Below are 15,544 nucleotides of genomic sequence, written 5' to 3'. Positions count from 1 at the left end.
TATTTTATTTTTTTATTTTTTTACACATGTTTCGAAATTACAGTTATTTCTTTAGAAGTAAAACTTTTTAAATGAGGAAAAAAATGACTGAGTGCACCTTTAAGGGTCTATACAGGCTTTTGTGTTTCCCTTAAAAACATTACGCATCTGAAATATTTGCCCTTCACCAAAAGCTCTCTGATTGGCCAGTGGAGCGGGGCGTGATTGTTTCGTCATATCCGGTTAGACAAACTCGGTTGGGAAAGATGGCGGCAGTCATCACTGTGCGGGGTCCATTCGCGTTTATGAGACGCCTGGTATGTCTTTACGTTACATTTTATATGTACTACGTGGTTGCACTAATTTCTAAAAGACACAGACGACATTTAGAGATGGTTTAGTCGCGGTTCGGTTTATTTAAATGACTTAAAAACAGAAGGGCTTGCAGAACTAGTAGCCTGCAGCTATCAACAGCTGAAGTAGGATCATTCACTGGACATGCATGATGTATGTGTATAGATGCCAAAATGTAAACAAACAACAAATTATTAAAAGATATCAAAATTGTTGTTGACAATGAAACAATCTTAAGAAATATGAGCGTATTACATGCAACTTGCATAATAACTTCTAATGTATGAAAACATGAAAAGTTTTATTAATAAACTTCGATGCTATATATATATATATATATATATATATATATATATCAGGCTTTGTGAGATTAACACAGTTGGTCTAATCTATTCTATATGAAACGTTGAAGCATACGTTGAAACACTTTGATTCACTGATTTTGTTCTGTATTGACTATTTCAGGTCTCTGCACGTTTGCACAAGCACTGCTGCTCAAAGACCCAGGCAGCTTGCCTCGTGTACCGACCCCAATCATATTCCCTTAATGCTGGGCAACAGCATCGCTTCTTTCGCACTAGCTATGGTGAGTTTTAATTATTGCGATAAGGGTATTTGGGTTCTAAACTTGTAGATTGTATTTATAATTGCTTTTCTTGCTCTTTACAGTTGCAGCAAGACCAGTTTTGCAGTTTAAGCTCTCAGATATTGGGGAAGGCATTATGGAGGTGACAGTTAAAGAATGGTAAGTGTCTTTTGAAACTACTCAAGCTATTTGACCCATACAAATAGCAACCAGCAAGGGGTGCCATTATCTTTTATTAGTCATCATCTCCTTTTATTATTGTGCACATTAGGTATGTGAAAGAGGGCGACAAAGTGTCTCAGTTCGACAGCATCTGTGAAGTTCAGAGTGATAAAGCATCTGTAACGATCACAAGCCGCTATGACGGAATCATTCGTAAACTCTACTATGATGTCGATTCAATTGCCCTTGTGGGCACACCTCTTGTTGACATCGAAACAGATGCGGGCCACGGTAAGTGTTTTATAAGTGCATTTTTGTGGTATCGAGTGATTTAGCTTTGCATCGGATCCCTTAATCTTATATTTCATGGTGTTTTGCAGTGAAGGGACCTCAGGAGGACGTGGTGGAGACACCAGCCATGTCCCAAGAGGAACACACACACCAGGAGATCAAAGGACACAAGACTCAGGCAACCCCTGCAGTAAGACGGTTAGCCATGGAGAACAATGTAAGTTCTGATTTATCTCCCACCAAAACAAGCTTTAAAGTTGGCATGAAATCAGAATTGATCCTATTTATTTTATTAATGCATGTTACAATTGTTAACGATTCATCCATGCATATTTGCCATTTTATAAAAACATTTTGACCTCTTTTTTTTTTTTTTTTTTTTTTTGCCCCAATTTGGAATGCCCAATTCCCAATGCACTCTAAGTCCCCGTGGTGGCATAGTGACTCGCCTCAATCTGGGTGGTGGAGGACGAATCTCAGTTGCCTTCGCATCCGAGACCGTCAATCCGCACGTCTTATCACGTGACTTGAGTGTGTTACCGCAGAGACATTTTCCCCTATGTGACTCTACCCTCCCTAGCAACCGGACCAATTTGGTTGCTTAGGAGACCTGGCTGGAGTCACTCAGCACGCCCTGGATTCGAACTCGTGACTTCAGGGGTGGTAGTCAGCGTCTTTACTCGCTGAGCTACCCAGGCCCCTGAACTCTTAATTTTTAATCAAAATCTCATAACATGCTCTTCCAGTGATGTGACTAACTGTTCTCTGCTGATGTATGCAAGGCCACTCTGCAGTTAAGCCAGCCTTTAGTCAGTTTTAACCCTGCCCCCTCAAGAGCCTTTCATGTAAACAAACTTGCCATCAAAGCAGCTAATGCAGAGATGAAGAGGTGTATTTTCGTCTTTTTCCCAACCCTAAACTACCTTGGTTTTGGGTCTGCTGGCTCAAATTTACATTTCAAAGGAAGAGGAATAATGTCGAATTTGCTGTTGTGTTTGAGACATTTCATGCCTGAATGCTTCCAGAGGTAATATCTACAGAATACAATGCAAGTCGGATACATCTGGAGTTTATTCATATTTTTTAATGCAGAAATCTTGGGATGTACAGCATGAGTAAAGGCCAAAGTATACTTTGGTTATCCACGTTGGTGATTGCTCTGCGGACATTATGCATGACTCAAATTTCATCATCATCACAGTCCGCGCGTGGCCCAGATTTTCTTGATACATGGACAGTCCTCGTCTATGACAGGTAAAAGAGCCCATCACCTTTTAGGTACAGACATCGACTGTCAATCATCTTGAGAAGGTGCATGCGCATTAGCTATAAAAGCCGAATTTATTTTATTTTTTTTGCGTAATCCGAGGCAAAGAAGCGCAATTTATGATAACAGTGTTGTCATATTGTACTGCTGATTTTAAATATGTTCTTTGATCGTAATCTTGACTGACCGTTTTGGAGATTTTGGTCTTTCCCCATTTAAGTAGATAGGAGCTTCTCTGTCTTGACTGGAAATAATTTCCCGGGAGCATTCCAAAGATGGCCGCCAGTGGACTGACTTGCTAGAAAGACTTTGGTATTGCACAACAGTTGTAATGCGTATGTGTCGAATGCGTTGATCGTGGTCAAAAGAGTATATTAATTCATTTTTTCCAGAGCTGTATATATAACTTCTTAAACTACTTCAAAGAGTTCTCATAAAAAAATTCTCCATGTGCAGCAGCGACAGTTTTGCAGATCTTTGGCATTCTAGCTGTCAGTTTGTCCAGATACTCAGGTGACATTTCACCCAACACTTCCTGTAGCACTTGCCATAGATGTGGCTGTCTTGTCGGGCACTTCTCACGCACCTTACAGTCTAGCTGATCCCACAAAAGCTCAATGGGGTTAAGATCCATAACACTCTTTTCCAATTATCTGTTGTCCAATGTCTGTATTTCTTTGCCCACTCTAACATTTTCTTTTTGTTTTTCTGTTTTAAAAGTGGCTTTTTCTTTGCAATTCTTCCCATAAGGCCTGCACCCCTGAGTCTTCTCTTTACTGTTGTACATGAAACTGGTGTTGAGCGGGTAGAATTCAATGAAGCTGTCAGCGGAGGACATGTGAGGCGTCTATTTCTCAAACTAGAGACTCTGATGTACTTATCCTCTTGTTTAGTTGGACATCTGACCTTCCACATCTCTTTCTGTCCTTGTTAGAGCCAGTTGTCTTTTGTCTTTGAAGACAGTAGTGTACACCTTTGTATGAAATCTTCAGTTTTTTGGCAATTTCAAGCATTGTATAGCCTTCATTCCTCAAAACAATGATTGACTGATGAGTTTCTAATGAAAGCTGTTTCTTTTTTGCCATTTTTGTCCTAATATTGACCTTAAGACATGCCAGTCTATTGTATACTGTGACAACTCAAAACAAACACAAAGACAATGTTAAGCTTCATTTAACGAACCAAATAGCTTTCAGCTGTGTTTGATAATTTAGCATGATTACTCAAGGATAAGGTGTTGGAGTGATGGCTGCTGTCTAGATTTGATCAAAAATGACTTTTTTCAAATAGTGATGGTGCTGTTTTTTACATCAGTAATGTCCTGACTATACTTTGTGATCAGTTGAATGCCACTTTGGTGAATTAAAGTACCAATTTCCTTCCGAAACAGCAAAATCTATACATTTTTCAAATTTTGGCCGCCAGTGTACTTAAAAAGGCTGAGCGCTCGACAGCTTGCAAGACGACCCGGAATGCAGAAGAAAGAAATATACCCAAGTCTTTTGTGCTCTCTATTAGTGATCGACCAATATGGGATTTTTAGTGGCTGATGCCGATATCGTAGAGTGCAGGATGACCGATATAATGCTGACTAATGTATAGTATCACACAATTGAATATATTAGTAAATGTCATGACCTGTACCTAAAACTTCTAAAAATTAAATTAACTTGTGTTAGCACTTTAAAAATCACAAACTTGTTTAAATGAGACTTTGTTGTCTATAAAATAGAGGTAGACCGATGTATCTTTTTTTACCGATTAATCAGTGCAGATAATAGCTTTTTGGAACTATCGGTTATCAGAAAAAATGTATGCCGATAGGTTTTTTTGTTTGTTTGTTTGTTGTTCCTCTGTGGGATAATATATATATACACACACACACACACACACACACACACACACACACACCAATCAGCCACAACATTAAAACCACCTGCCTAATATCATGTAGGTTCCCCTCGTGCTGCCAAAACAGCTCTGACCCGTTGAGGCATGGACTCTACAAGACCTCTGAAGGTGTCCTGTGGTATCTGGCACCAAGAGGTTAGCCGTAGATCCTTTAAGTCCTGTAAGTTGGGAGGTGGGGCCTCCATGGATCGGACTTGTTGGTTCAGCACATCCCATAGATGCTCAATCAGATTGAGATCTAGGGAATTTGGAGGCCAAGTCAACACCTTGAACTCTTTGTCATGTTCCTCAAACCATTCCTGAACAATTTTTGCAGTTTGGCAGGGCACATTATCCTGCTGAAAGAGGCCACTGCCATCAGGGAATACCATTGCCATGAAGGGGTGTACGTGGTCTGCAACAATCTTAAGGTAGGTGGTATGTGTCAGAGTAACATCCACATGAATGCCAGGACCAGAATATTGCCCAGAACATCACACTGCCTCCGGCCTCCTTCCCATAGTGCATCCTGCTGCCATCTCTTCCCCAGGTAAACGACGCACATGGCCGTCCACATGATCTATAAGAAAACGTGATTCATCAGACCAGGCCACCTTCTTCTATTGCTCCATGGTCCAGTTCTGATGCTCACATGCCCATTGTAGGCACTTTCGGCGGTGGACAGGGGTCAGCATGGGCACTCTGACCGGTCTGCAGCTACGCAGCCCCATACGCAGCAAGCTGCGATGCACTGTGTGTTCTGACACCTTTCTATCATGGCCAGCATAAAGTTTTTAAGCAATTTGTGCTACAGTAGCTCTTCTGTGGGATCAGACCAGACGGGCTAACCTTCGCACCCCACACACAACAATGAGCCTTGGGCACCCATGGCCCTGTCGCCGGTTCACCGATTGTCCTTCCTTGGACAGCTTTTGGTAGATACTAACCACTGCATACCGGGAACACCCCACAAGACCTGCCGTTTTGGAGATGCTCTGACCCAGTCGTCTAGCCATCACAATTTGGCCCTTGTCAAAGTCGCTCACATCCTTATGCTTGGCCATTTTTGCTGCTTCCAACACATGAAATTCAAGAACTGACTGTTCACTTGCTGCCTAATATATCCCACCCCTTGACAGGTGCCATTGCAGCGAGATAATAAATGTTATTCACTTCACCTGTCAGTGGTTTTATGTTGTGGCTGATCTGTGTGTGTGTGTGTGTGTGTAAATAATCTAAAATGAGTTCACACCACTAATAAACCAATTAGCTTTTAATTTGATTATGAAGTTAAACAATAAAACACATAAAACTCTTGGTTATGCACCAAATCTAAATTTTTCTGGTTAATATTGGGATTTTTGTTTCATGATCAACTGCTTTTTTGGATTTGATTTATTTTGGATTCTTGTAGACTCTATGTCTGTGCAGTCATAGTAAAGCAAGACTAAGAAATTTTTTAGCATTCTATAAATTGATAAAAAAAAAAACAACAACTGTCGGCCGATTAATTGGTTATTGGCATTTTCCACCACCTTAGTTATCGGTATCGGCAAAATCCACTATAGGTCGACCTCTACTATAAATATGCAATTCTACTGGGTGATATTGGGCAATTCTTGGCGCTGTCTCTGCTTGTGAAACTAATCGGCCAAATGGAAAAATGTATCGGCCAATGCTGATAATTTAAAAATACTAAATATCAGCCGAGTAATAGGCCTCGGCGATACATTGGTTAACCACTAGTCTCTATATGACACTATATAAGGAGAGAGTTTTAAAAATATATATTTAATAATAACAGTATAGCATAACATACATCAAAACCCACCCTTTATTGTTTCCTGATTAATATCCTTCTTCACTCAGTAATATGTCGTATTATGGAAGTTAAATATGTTAATGTTTCATGTTGTCTTCCAACATCCAGTTACATTAATTGTTGTGGGTTAATTCTTTATTACATCTTGATTTGAAAATAAGATGTTAGATGAAAGTCACAGAGGTTCTGCTTGAAATCAAATAGAGCATGGCGCCAGAGTCAGTGGGGCTTGTGCTCTGGCTATTGTGACCAGGGGTCATAAACTCCTGCAAAAGATTAGGCGTTGCTAGGCTGTGCACTAGCCTCATTAAATCATGTCAGGGTAGATGTTACTGTTAGCAAAAGCTTTTTTTTCTAAAGATGGTTGTAGCTCCTCATTGGAGAGTCTTAGGAAAGTAATGGCTAGCCTGGCAGCCTCACATAGTCTAAGAAGTTTGTGTTGTTGTCATGGCCACAAGTAGGGGGCAGGGCGGAGAGGGTAACAAAACCAATCTAGTCAAGTTAAATAAAGAAGAGTGTTTACACATTTACTACAGCATTTTTTCCTTTTTTTCCTCAGTTTTGTAACTGTCACACATTTGTAAAGACTGTTTGTTTCCAAAGAGTGTGTATAATATATACAGTAAATACTATAAAATTGTATAAACTATAAGCACTATATCGGGTAGATTTTTGCCCATTACCCCGATTTCACAATGTATGAAACATTTTTACTGGCTTATTCAATGTGTGCATGACTTTACATTTTGACATCAAAGGTTGAGAATGACCTGATGTTTTCAAATCTCATGTAAATGCAGTATTTTTACATTGTCTGATTTTTTTTTTAATAAGATGATTTTCTGGGAGTTATCTGCATATTAGTGCGCATGTTAATGCACTCTGTGATTGTTTAACTTCATAATCAAATTAAAAGCTAATTGGTTTATTAGTGGTGTGAACTCATTTTAGATTATTTACACTGAAATAATCCTACTCATCATTTTCCTCCCAGATTAAACTAAGTGAAGTCATCGGCACTGGAAAGGATGGCCGTATTCTCAAAGAGGACATCCTCAACTTTATAGCCAGACAGACAGGGGCCATTTTACCCCCCACCCCATTCCAGGAGATTCAACCTCCTCCTCCTGCATCCGCTGTACCATCAGCTCCAAAACCAAAAGAGAAGGCAGCTCCACCCAGTATTCCCACTCCTGTTGTCCATAAGCCTGTGTTCACAGGCAAAGACCGCACTGAGCCTGTAAAAGGTATAAATGCATTAATTAAGGCTGTTTTCACACTTTGTTTTATGGCTTGGTCCGAACCAAAGTTTGATTGCACCTTTTTTCACTCTGTATTATTTGGTTCTGAAGTGCGGTACATTTGCGTCATCAACATTGCTTTCAAACTAGGGCTGAACGATTAATCGAAATCGCAATCGATTATCAAATTGCGAGGACTGCAGTTTAATTAAATGGTAACACTTTACAATAAGGTTGCATTTGTTAACATTAGTTAATGCATTAGTTTTTAGTAACTAAAAGTGAATAACACTTATTTACAGCATTTATTAATCTTGGCTAATGTTAATTTATAGATATATAGTTATTGTGATCTAACAAGGAACAGCACCTCTTTACAGTGTTAATTAATGTTAATTTATACCAAAGCATATAATAATATTTAATGTATATACCAGGCTCGTGCCATGGGCATTGAGACTGGGCATGTATCAAAGATTTTTAATGCACATTATTAAATGCTGTGCCCAAAACACATTATACTGGTGAGTGTAATGTCGCGGAAATGTTATTGATGGAAATTGTTGCCTTAGAACCCACCAGTCAATGGAAACAATTATGTCACAGTGGCAAATTCATGGCCAAATTGTTTTAAATTCAGGACAGTAATATTGTTCATATCACACAAAAAAAAGATTGTCATATATTGAGCCGGGCATGCTTATGTCCATTAAATCATACAATGAACCATAGTGCAAGAAAAGCTTGATTTGACATACAGCAAAAAGAAAAAGAAAAGATTGCAAGTTACTAGTTTCACTACGTCGCTCTTCCCACAGTTCAGAAACACTGGAATGGACAGCAGCAATTAAATAATCTGACCACCAAAGACAACAATCTTAACCTGAATGCACAAGGCAAATGTAACGTAAACACGGCAGTCATCTCTTAATATATTTTTTTAAACAGAAACTGCACCCTAACATTAGAAATATAAAACAGACATAACACAAGAAGGACATGATTGCCAGATAACTGGCACTTCAAAGTCTCAGACTAACCAGAAACAATGACCTAGTATTTATGACCTAGTATCAATAACACAGATTTTTAATAAAAATATTAACTTATCTTTACTGGAACAAAAATCCTTACGAACAATCATGCCACGGTCCAAATCACTGAGATCACATTTTTTCCCCATTCTGATGGTTGATGTGAACATTAACTGAAGCTCCTGACCCGTATCTGCATGAATTTATGCACTGCACTGCTGCCACAATTGGCTGATTAGATAATCGCATGGATGATTGTTGGTGCCAGACGGGCTGGTTTGAGTATTTCTGTAACTGCTGATCTCCTGAGATTTTCACGCACAACAGTCTCTAGAGTTTACTCAGAATGGTGCCAAAAAACAAAAAACATCAAGTGAGCGGCAGTTCTGTGGACAGAAATGCCTTGTTGATGAGAGAGGTCAACAGAGAATGGCCAGACTGGTTCGAACTGACAAAGTCTACGGTAACTCAGATAACCATCTGTACAATTGTGGTGAGAAGAATAGCATCTCAGAATGCTATTCTGAGATGCGGTTTGGCAGTGTTTTGGGGGCATGAGGGGGACCTACACAATATTAGGCAGGTGGTTTTAATGTTGTGGCTGATCGGTGTAAATAAATGTTGTTCATTGTTAGATAATGTTAACTAATGCATTAACTAATGTTAACAAATGCAACCTTATTGTAAAGTGTTACCATTTAAATATACAAATAGTCTGAACGCATTGCCCCTTTTGTCTGTGGTGTGTAGTGCTTTCTTAAATGCATGTAAACAGGGTCAGTGTATTACACGTTGTTTCAGAGCGGTTCTGTGCTCGATACGCACAAATTCTATCTATCTGGTACCCTGAGTGACTGATGTGCTCTGAGTTCGGTGTGCTAACGTGATAACGTTATAACATTACGTAATGATAACATAAGGCAATAACATCATATTTAAAATAACATCATATTTAAAGTACAATTTACTATAAAAATTTAAAATAACCCCATGGCTTTTGTGGGCAGCAAGTCAGATGAGAGCAGTTCACTGGATTAAAAGGCTGTCGTCAACTCAACTACAAACAACAGAAACTTCACTTTTCAAAATAAAAGCTTCTGCCAAAATAAAGGCTTGAGGACTCCATAGTAAGTTAAGAAATGATTAAAGAAATAAATTACTATTGAATAATAATAATTTGTCCAAATGGTTTAACCCTATTTCAAACCAGTTTCGAACCACAATGATTCACACAGATTCATACGTTTTTTTTTTCTCCACTTATGCAAATTTGTGTTTATGTAGAAATTTTCATTTCTAAACAGGCTTTCAGAAAGCAATGGTTAAGACTATGTCAGCAGCCCTGAAGATCCCTCACTTTGGTTACTGTGATGAAGTGGATCTGACACAGTTAGTGCGATTGCGCTCCGAGCTGAAGGGATTGTCAGAGTCTCGAGGTGTGAAGCTAAGCTACATGCCATTCTTCATCAAGGTATACACATTTCCTCTAGCTCTAGATTGGGCTGCCTTTTCAAAGTCTGTAGCATACAAGAGAACTGATATCGACGTTATATCCTTTATGAACAGGCAGCATCACTTGGACTCCTCCATTTCCCCATTCTTAATGCTGCCGTGGATGAAAACTGCACAAACATCACCTATAAGGTAACGTTTCATGTGAGGAAAACATTTTGTTGGTGTATTATTCAATTAGATTATTGATCTAATTGGGTTTCTTCCTCTATAAGGCTGCTCATAACATCGGACTGGCGATGGACACCAGTCAAGGTCTTTTAGTTCCTAACGTGAAGAACGTACAGATGCTCAGCGTCTTTGAAATTGCAGTTGAGCTCAACCGTCTGCAGACGTTGGGTGTGTCGGGTCAGTTGGGTACTGCCGACCTCACGGGGGGGACATTCACCCTGTCAAATATAGGATCGGTGAGTTGAGAGCTTCAGGAAGACCACAGCTTTGTGCTAATTGTCCAGAAATCATATATGATGTAAGGAATTGCAGATGGTAAATTATCACTCACCTTGAAACAAGATTTATATTATTGTTTCCTTCCCGTGCTTCTGAACAGATTGGAGGAACCTATGCAAAGCCGGTTATATTACCTCCCGAGGTTGCTATTGGTGCTCTTGGGAAGATTCAGGTTTGTAAAGCTATGAAGTCTGCAATAGAGGTTGACCGATTGTGGAATTTGCAGATACTGATAATGAAGGTGGTGGAAAAGGCCAATTAATAACGATTAACTGGTTAACCGATTAATAACTGATGCTATTGGTGCTCTTTGTTAGATTCAGGTTTGTTAAGCCATAAAGTCTGCAGTAGAGGTTGACTGATAGTGGTATTTGCAGATACTGATAACTAAGGTAGTGGAAAAAGCTGATTAATAACGATCAATTGGTTAACCGATTAATAACTGATTAATTGGTAAACCGATTAATAACTGGTTAATCAGCCTTTTCCACTACCTTATTTATCATATTGGCAAAATCCATAATCGGTCCCCTATAGTTTTTTAAAATCGATTCATTGAATGGTCAAAACATTTATTTGTAGACTTTGAGGCTACAAGAGTCCAGAAATTAATACAGTCCCAAAAGCAGTTTATTGTGCAACCAAAATCTCAATAATAACCAGGAAATAAAGAGATTTGTTGCATAACCTGGACTACAAGCAAGCCGAAATACACCAGATGAAGAGTAAATATATATATTTCCCCAGATTAGGTTTAATGAGGAATAATGTTTATTAATATTCACAAGATATGAAGTTGAAGTCACAATGTATGTGCTGACAGGGGACGTTTCCAAAAGTTGTATTTTTCTTTTGCATGCCCTTGCTTAAATTTAAAACACTTGATTATCTAAAAAAATATCAAAATATGCATTGAAGTGAGGATACAATTTTGGATGAATATTGTCAATGATGAAAGATTTAGGGTACATTTACACGACAACGATGTACTAAAAACAGAAAAGTTTTTCCTTTGCATTTTTGAAAAGTTTCACGTACAGACGACAGCGTTGTCAAAAAGATCCTCGTTCACACGGATTTGCGAAAATGACTAAAAACGCTGTATTATGCATGCCAGGTCAGTAGTTGACGATGTCACTTTGTAAAGAAACACTACGCGCCTGCGCATATAAGCATTCTTCCACAGAGCGGTGAATACAAACAATGAAGATGGCGAAAGCATCAAGCAATTTTGTCTGGACGGACGATGAGGTTGCTTTATTACTACAATTACTTTGCTGGAGAAGTGTCAATAAACTCAAAATCTTGAGCAGCACAAACACAGTCCTGTAGTCCGCTATTGTAGTTTTGAATGTCTTATGCGTTGTTTTGAAGTACTCGCGGGTATGCCTATAGACTGAACACGTAATATGCATGCGCATGACGTCATCGTTTTCACAAATTCAAATTTTTATATGTTTACACGGAGACGATAATGGTATTGTTTTCAAAAACTTGCACTTTGAAACCCGTTTCTAGGCCCCAAAACGCCGTTGTCGTGTAAACAAACAGCCAAAATGCATAAAAAGTTTTCCGTTTTTAGTTGAAAACGTTGTCGTGTAAACGGCCCCTTAGATGCAGTAAATCCCCACAAGGTGTCAGTGATTGTTTTTATTTCACCTCTAGAGGCCGCTGTTATACTGTAGAACCAATGCGTTCCAACTGTATCGTCCAGCGCCAGCCACAGAGGAACATGGAGGAATTAAAAAAAAAAACTATTGGCAACTATCGGCACCGATGAATCAGTAAAACCGATATATCGGTCTACCTCTAGTCTGCAATATTAGGATTAGTGCGTACTACGTTGAAAATAGTATTTGCAGTGAATTTTGAAGTAACATGTTCTTTCCTATGTTCTCCTCAGGTGCTACCTCGGTTCAACCACAAAGGCGAGGTAATGAAAGCACATATCATGAACGTCAGCTGGTCTGCTGACCATCGAATTATCGATGGAGCCACCATGTGTCGTTTCTCCAACATGTGGATATCTTACCTGGAGAATCCTGCCTCCATGGTCCTGGATTTAAAATAAAGATCACACTGTCCTCATACACATCTAGCCATGCAAACCCACTTTCTGTAATGACTGATGATGTCATGTCCAGACACTACAGATTTTTACTCCGGCAAAGAGCTCATGTCATCTGAGCCACTCCTTCCATTATGACATGAACGGTGCACATTGTTTCTGACTGTTGTTTTGATGTTTGTTTCCTTTGTGTGTACTGTTAAGGTTTAAAGTTGTCTCCTGTTGTTGCCTTACTGATGTAGGCTGTTACATCTACCAGAACGTATTATTAATTTCTGAATGGTAGAGAATATGAACTTATAAATGTAGCGATATGAACACTAACCTATGAACATTGATTTATAATCAAACTTTCTAGTTACTGTGAAATCAGAATGTCACTTCAGTGGCATTGCACAAGGGTTTTAAAAATGTATCCACACTAGTTACAAACAGGTGATATCTGTTAGTGAAAAAAAAAAAAAAACTGTCTTGGTGAATCTCTAGAAACATGCAAGCTCAAAATTAAAAGGAAAAAGTGTTATATTTTGCATAGAAATGTTCATTACAGATTAAGTGCATTTTAATGTGTTCATATGTTTTACTTTGGAGATTTTCTTTTTTCATTCTCATCCTTAATTACTAATACAGTAATATTTTACTTTATTACAGTAAATAAAATACTGTAATACAATATTTGTAATTAAAATCAGCACAAGTTAAAGTACGACTAACACTACCGTGATGTATGAATACTTTTCGATTTAAATACATAACATTTTTTTAATATAATTTTTTTGGATTACAGTAATGAAAACTACTTTATAAAAAAACAATGAAAATGAAGCTTTTAAGAAAATTATAGTTTCTTTTTTCTTTCTTTTGATTTTGAAGTGAAATATGACCAGGACATGTTCTTGTTTCGTGAGATTCACCTTTTTTCTTTTTTTTTTTTAAGAATGCTGCTTTTCTTTTTAATCTGATGTCATTGGTTTTGAAGGACAGTGGAAATATATGTGCAAAATATATTCATTTTGGCTGTGGGAAATTTAAACTGATGTAATATCTTCTCTGGTGTGATGATTGTATACATGGACACTAAAGTTCTGAGACGGTGATGTTCATCCACTATTAATGAAAAATGGGTGCTTCTTTTAGGGACTTTTGAGCTTGTGAATTTTGAAGAAATGCATTTTAATAAATAATATATTTTAGAAATCATTCAAAGACTGTTACTTTAAACAGTAAGCTATCAATTTAGACCTTCATGTTCCAGCTCTACTGCTGCTCCTAGTGACAGAGTTCCCAGGAAAACCTGGAAATTTTAAAAGGGTCATCAGCTCCAAAATATTTTATTGGTCAGAAATAGCTCTTTGTGGGTGCAGCCTCTATAAAAGATATTTTTTAAATCCTTATCCAGTAAACAAACTGCTGGAAAACTCAAAGAAATTTACTGTGGGAACCCTGAAGGTTGAATAGGACTAAGCAGCCCTGCTTTAGAACCAAATCTTTTAGGATTTATGATCCTTAGACAGGTTAAATAGTCAGTGGGAGGTGGAGCCTTGTTTCTCATTCTCAAGCCGGATCAGAGTTTTAGACTGTTGCCTTTGCCACATCAGTTCAAAACTACGGTAAATGGGGTTTTAATTATTGATGTGCATAAGAACATGCAGGTAAGAATTTTATGTCATTATATATCAGAACAAATTTCTTAATTTAAATCTCAGTTCAAAATGATGCAGCAACAGGAATAAATGTACTAAAAACCTGAATAAAAAAATTCAAATGTTACCAAGGATATTTTTATACTTTACAGTTTGGAGCAACTAAAAAAAGCACAATTTAATACATTCTTTTTTAATTATTGTGAATATGCACAATCTGGAGAAACAGAAAACCTTGATTTAATTTATGTTTTATTTTATTTTTTTCATTGAAAAATAAGATCATTTTAGTTAATTTAGTCATTTTCATTTGACAATATTTTTAAAAAAGGTAAAAGAAACACTAGTATATTTGTATTTTGATATATTTTTTTTAACACAAAACAAAAAGATAAGATGGCAAAAAATAGTATTAGTAACTATTTTTAAATGTTATTTTATATAAAAAAAAATTTAATCAAATTTTAAAAATTATGCAAAAATATTAGTATAAACCTATTATATTTGTAGTAGTAGTAGGTCTATTAGTATAATTAGTTGACAAACTTATTTAATCCAGTGTTCATACTGAGGGGGCTGGAGGGGTCCCGGACCCCCCAAACGACCACTTAATTTAACCTTGTGTGGTCCCCTCTGGTGTTTCATCAAACTAGAAAACTATCCTACTAATACTGCAGCCAATATTACATCATTCAAATTATTCGTATGACACTAACAACTATACATTTCTTTCTAATTACATAAGAAAGACGAGAGAAAGTGGAAGCGAACCCAAGAAACGAACGCCAAGAGGAAAATATCCAAGGAAGATGCGCAGCGAAAAACCAGCACATCATCACTGATTCCCACACGCAGCTCAAACTGGATGACGAAGGAATCGAATAGCCAAAAATTAATCCCAGAGACTTCAGACAGAGAGGAGCAGCTCATCCATTATCAGACCATCCCAGACAGACACTTCTCCACCGAACGAGCACATGAATTAATCAAACAACTGGTAGATGCGAGACTTGAGATGGTGGAATACAGTTGCGCATGTGCTGCAATTGCTAAAGCGCTGTCTGATTGCATTACAAAGGCTACGAAGAAGCTACTGTATGATCGATATAAACTGATTTGTTATGTGGCCATTGGCCAGCTGAAGGACTCGGTGGTTAATTGTTCAAGCAGAGCAGTATGGAGCCCAACTGCAGACACATTCACTGAATATATTTATAAAAACAGATCTTTATTTGCCTTTTGCAT

The 15,544-nt window shown here is 37.9% G+C and overlaps 1 protein-coding gene across 1 annotated transcript; it reads left to right on the top strand.

Moving 5' to 3' along the window:
- Positions 1-231: 231 nt before the first annotated feature.
- On the top strand, positions 232-13,856 carry dbt (dihydrolipoamide branched chain transacylase E2). The gene is made up of 11 exons (XM_051695154.1): positions 232-296; positions 799-919; positions 1,003-1,078; positions 1,191-1,372; positions 1,462-1,589; positions 7,346-7,598; positions 9,931-10,097; positions 10,193-10,270; positions 10,354-10,545; positions 10,689-10,760; positions 12,492-13,856. Exons 1-11 carry the CDS (start codon positions 246-248, stop codon positions 12,657-12,659), a joined length of 1,488 nt encoding a protein of 495 aa, XP_051551114.1. The 5' UTR covers positions 232-245; the 3' UTR covers positions 12,660-13,856.
- Positions 13,857-15,544: the final 1,688 nt, after the last annotated feature.

This window comes from Myxocyprinus asiaticus, chromosome 50, assembly GCF_019703515.2.
Source record: "Myxocyprinus asiaticus isolate MX2 ecotype Aquarium Trade chromosome 50, UBuf_Myxa_2, whole genome shotgun sequence".
Lineage (NCBI taxonomy): Eukaryota > Metazoa > Chordata > Actinopteri > Cypriniformes > Catostomidae > Myxocyprinus > Myxocyprinus asiaticus.
This window is presented reverse-complemented; position numbering and strand designations above follow the sequence as displayed.

Excerpts from the sequence above, each read along its gene's own strand:
- dbt (XM_051695154.1), top strand. The coding sequence starts at position 246 with ATGGCGGCAGTCATCACTGTGCGGGGTCCATTCGCGTTTATGAGACGC. Across the intron at positions 1,079-1,190 it reads GAGGTGACAGTTAAAGAATG|GTATGTGAAAGAGGGCGACA; the intron begins GTAAGTGTCTTT and ends TGTGCACATTAG. Across the intron at positions 1,373-1,461 it reads CGAAACAGATGCGGGCCACG|TGAAGGGACCTCAGGAGGAC; the intron begins GTAAGTGTTTTA and ends GGTGTTTTGCAG.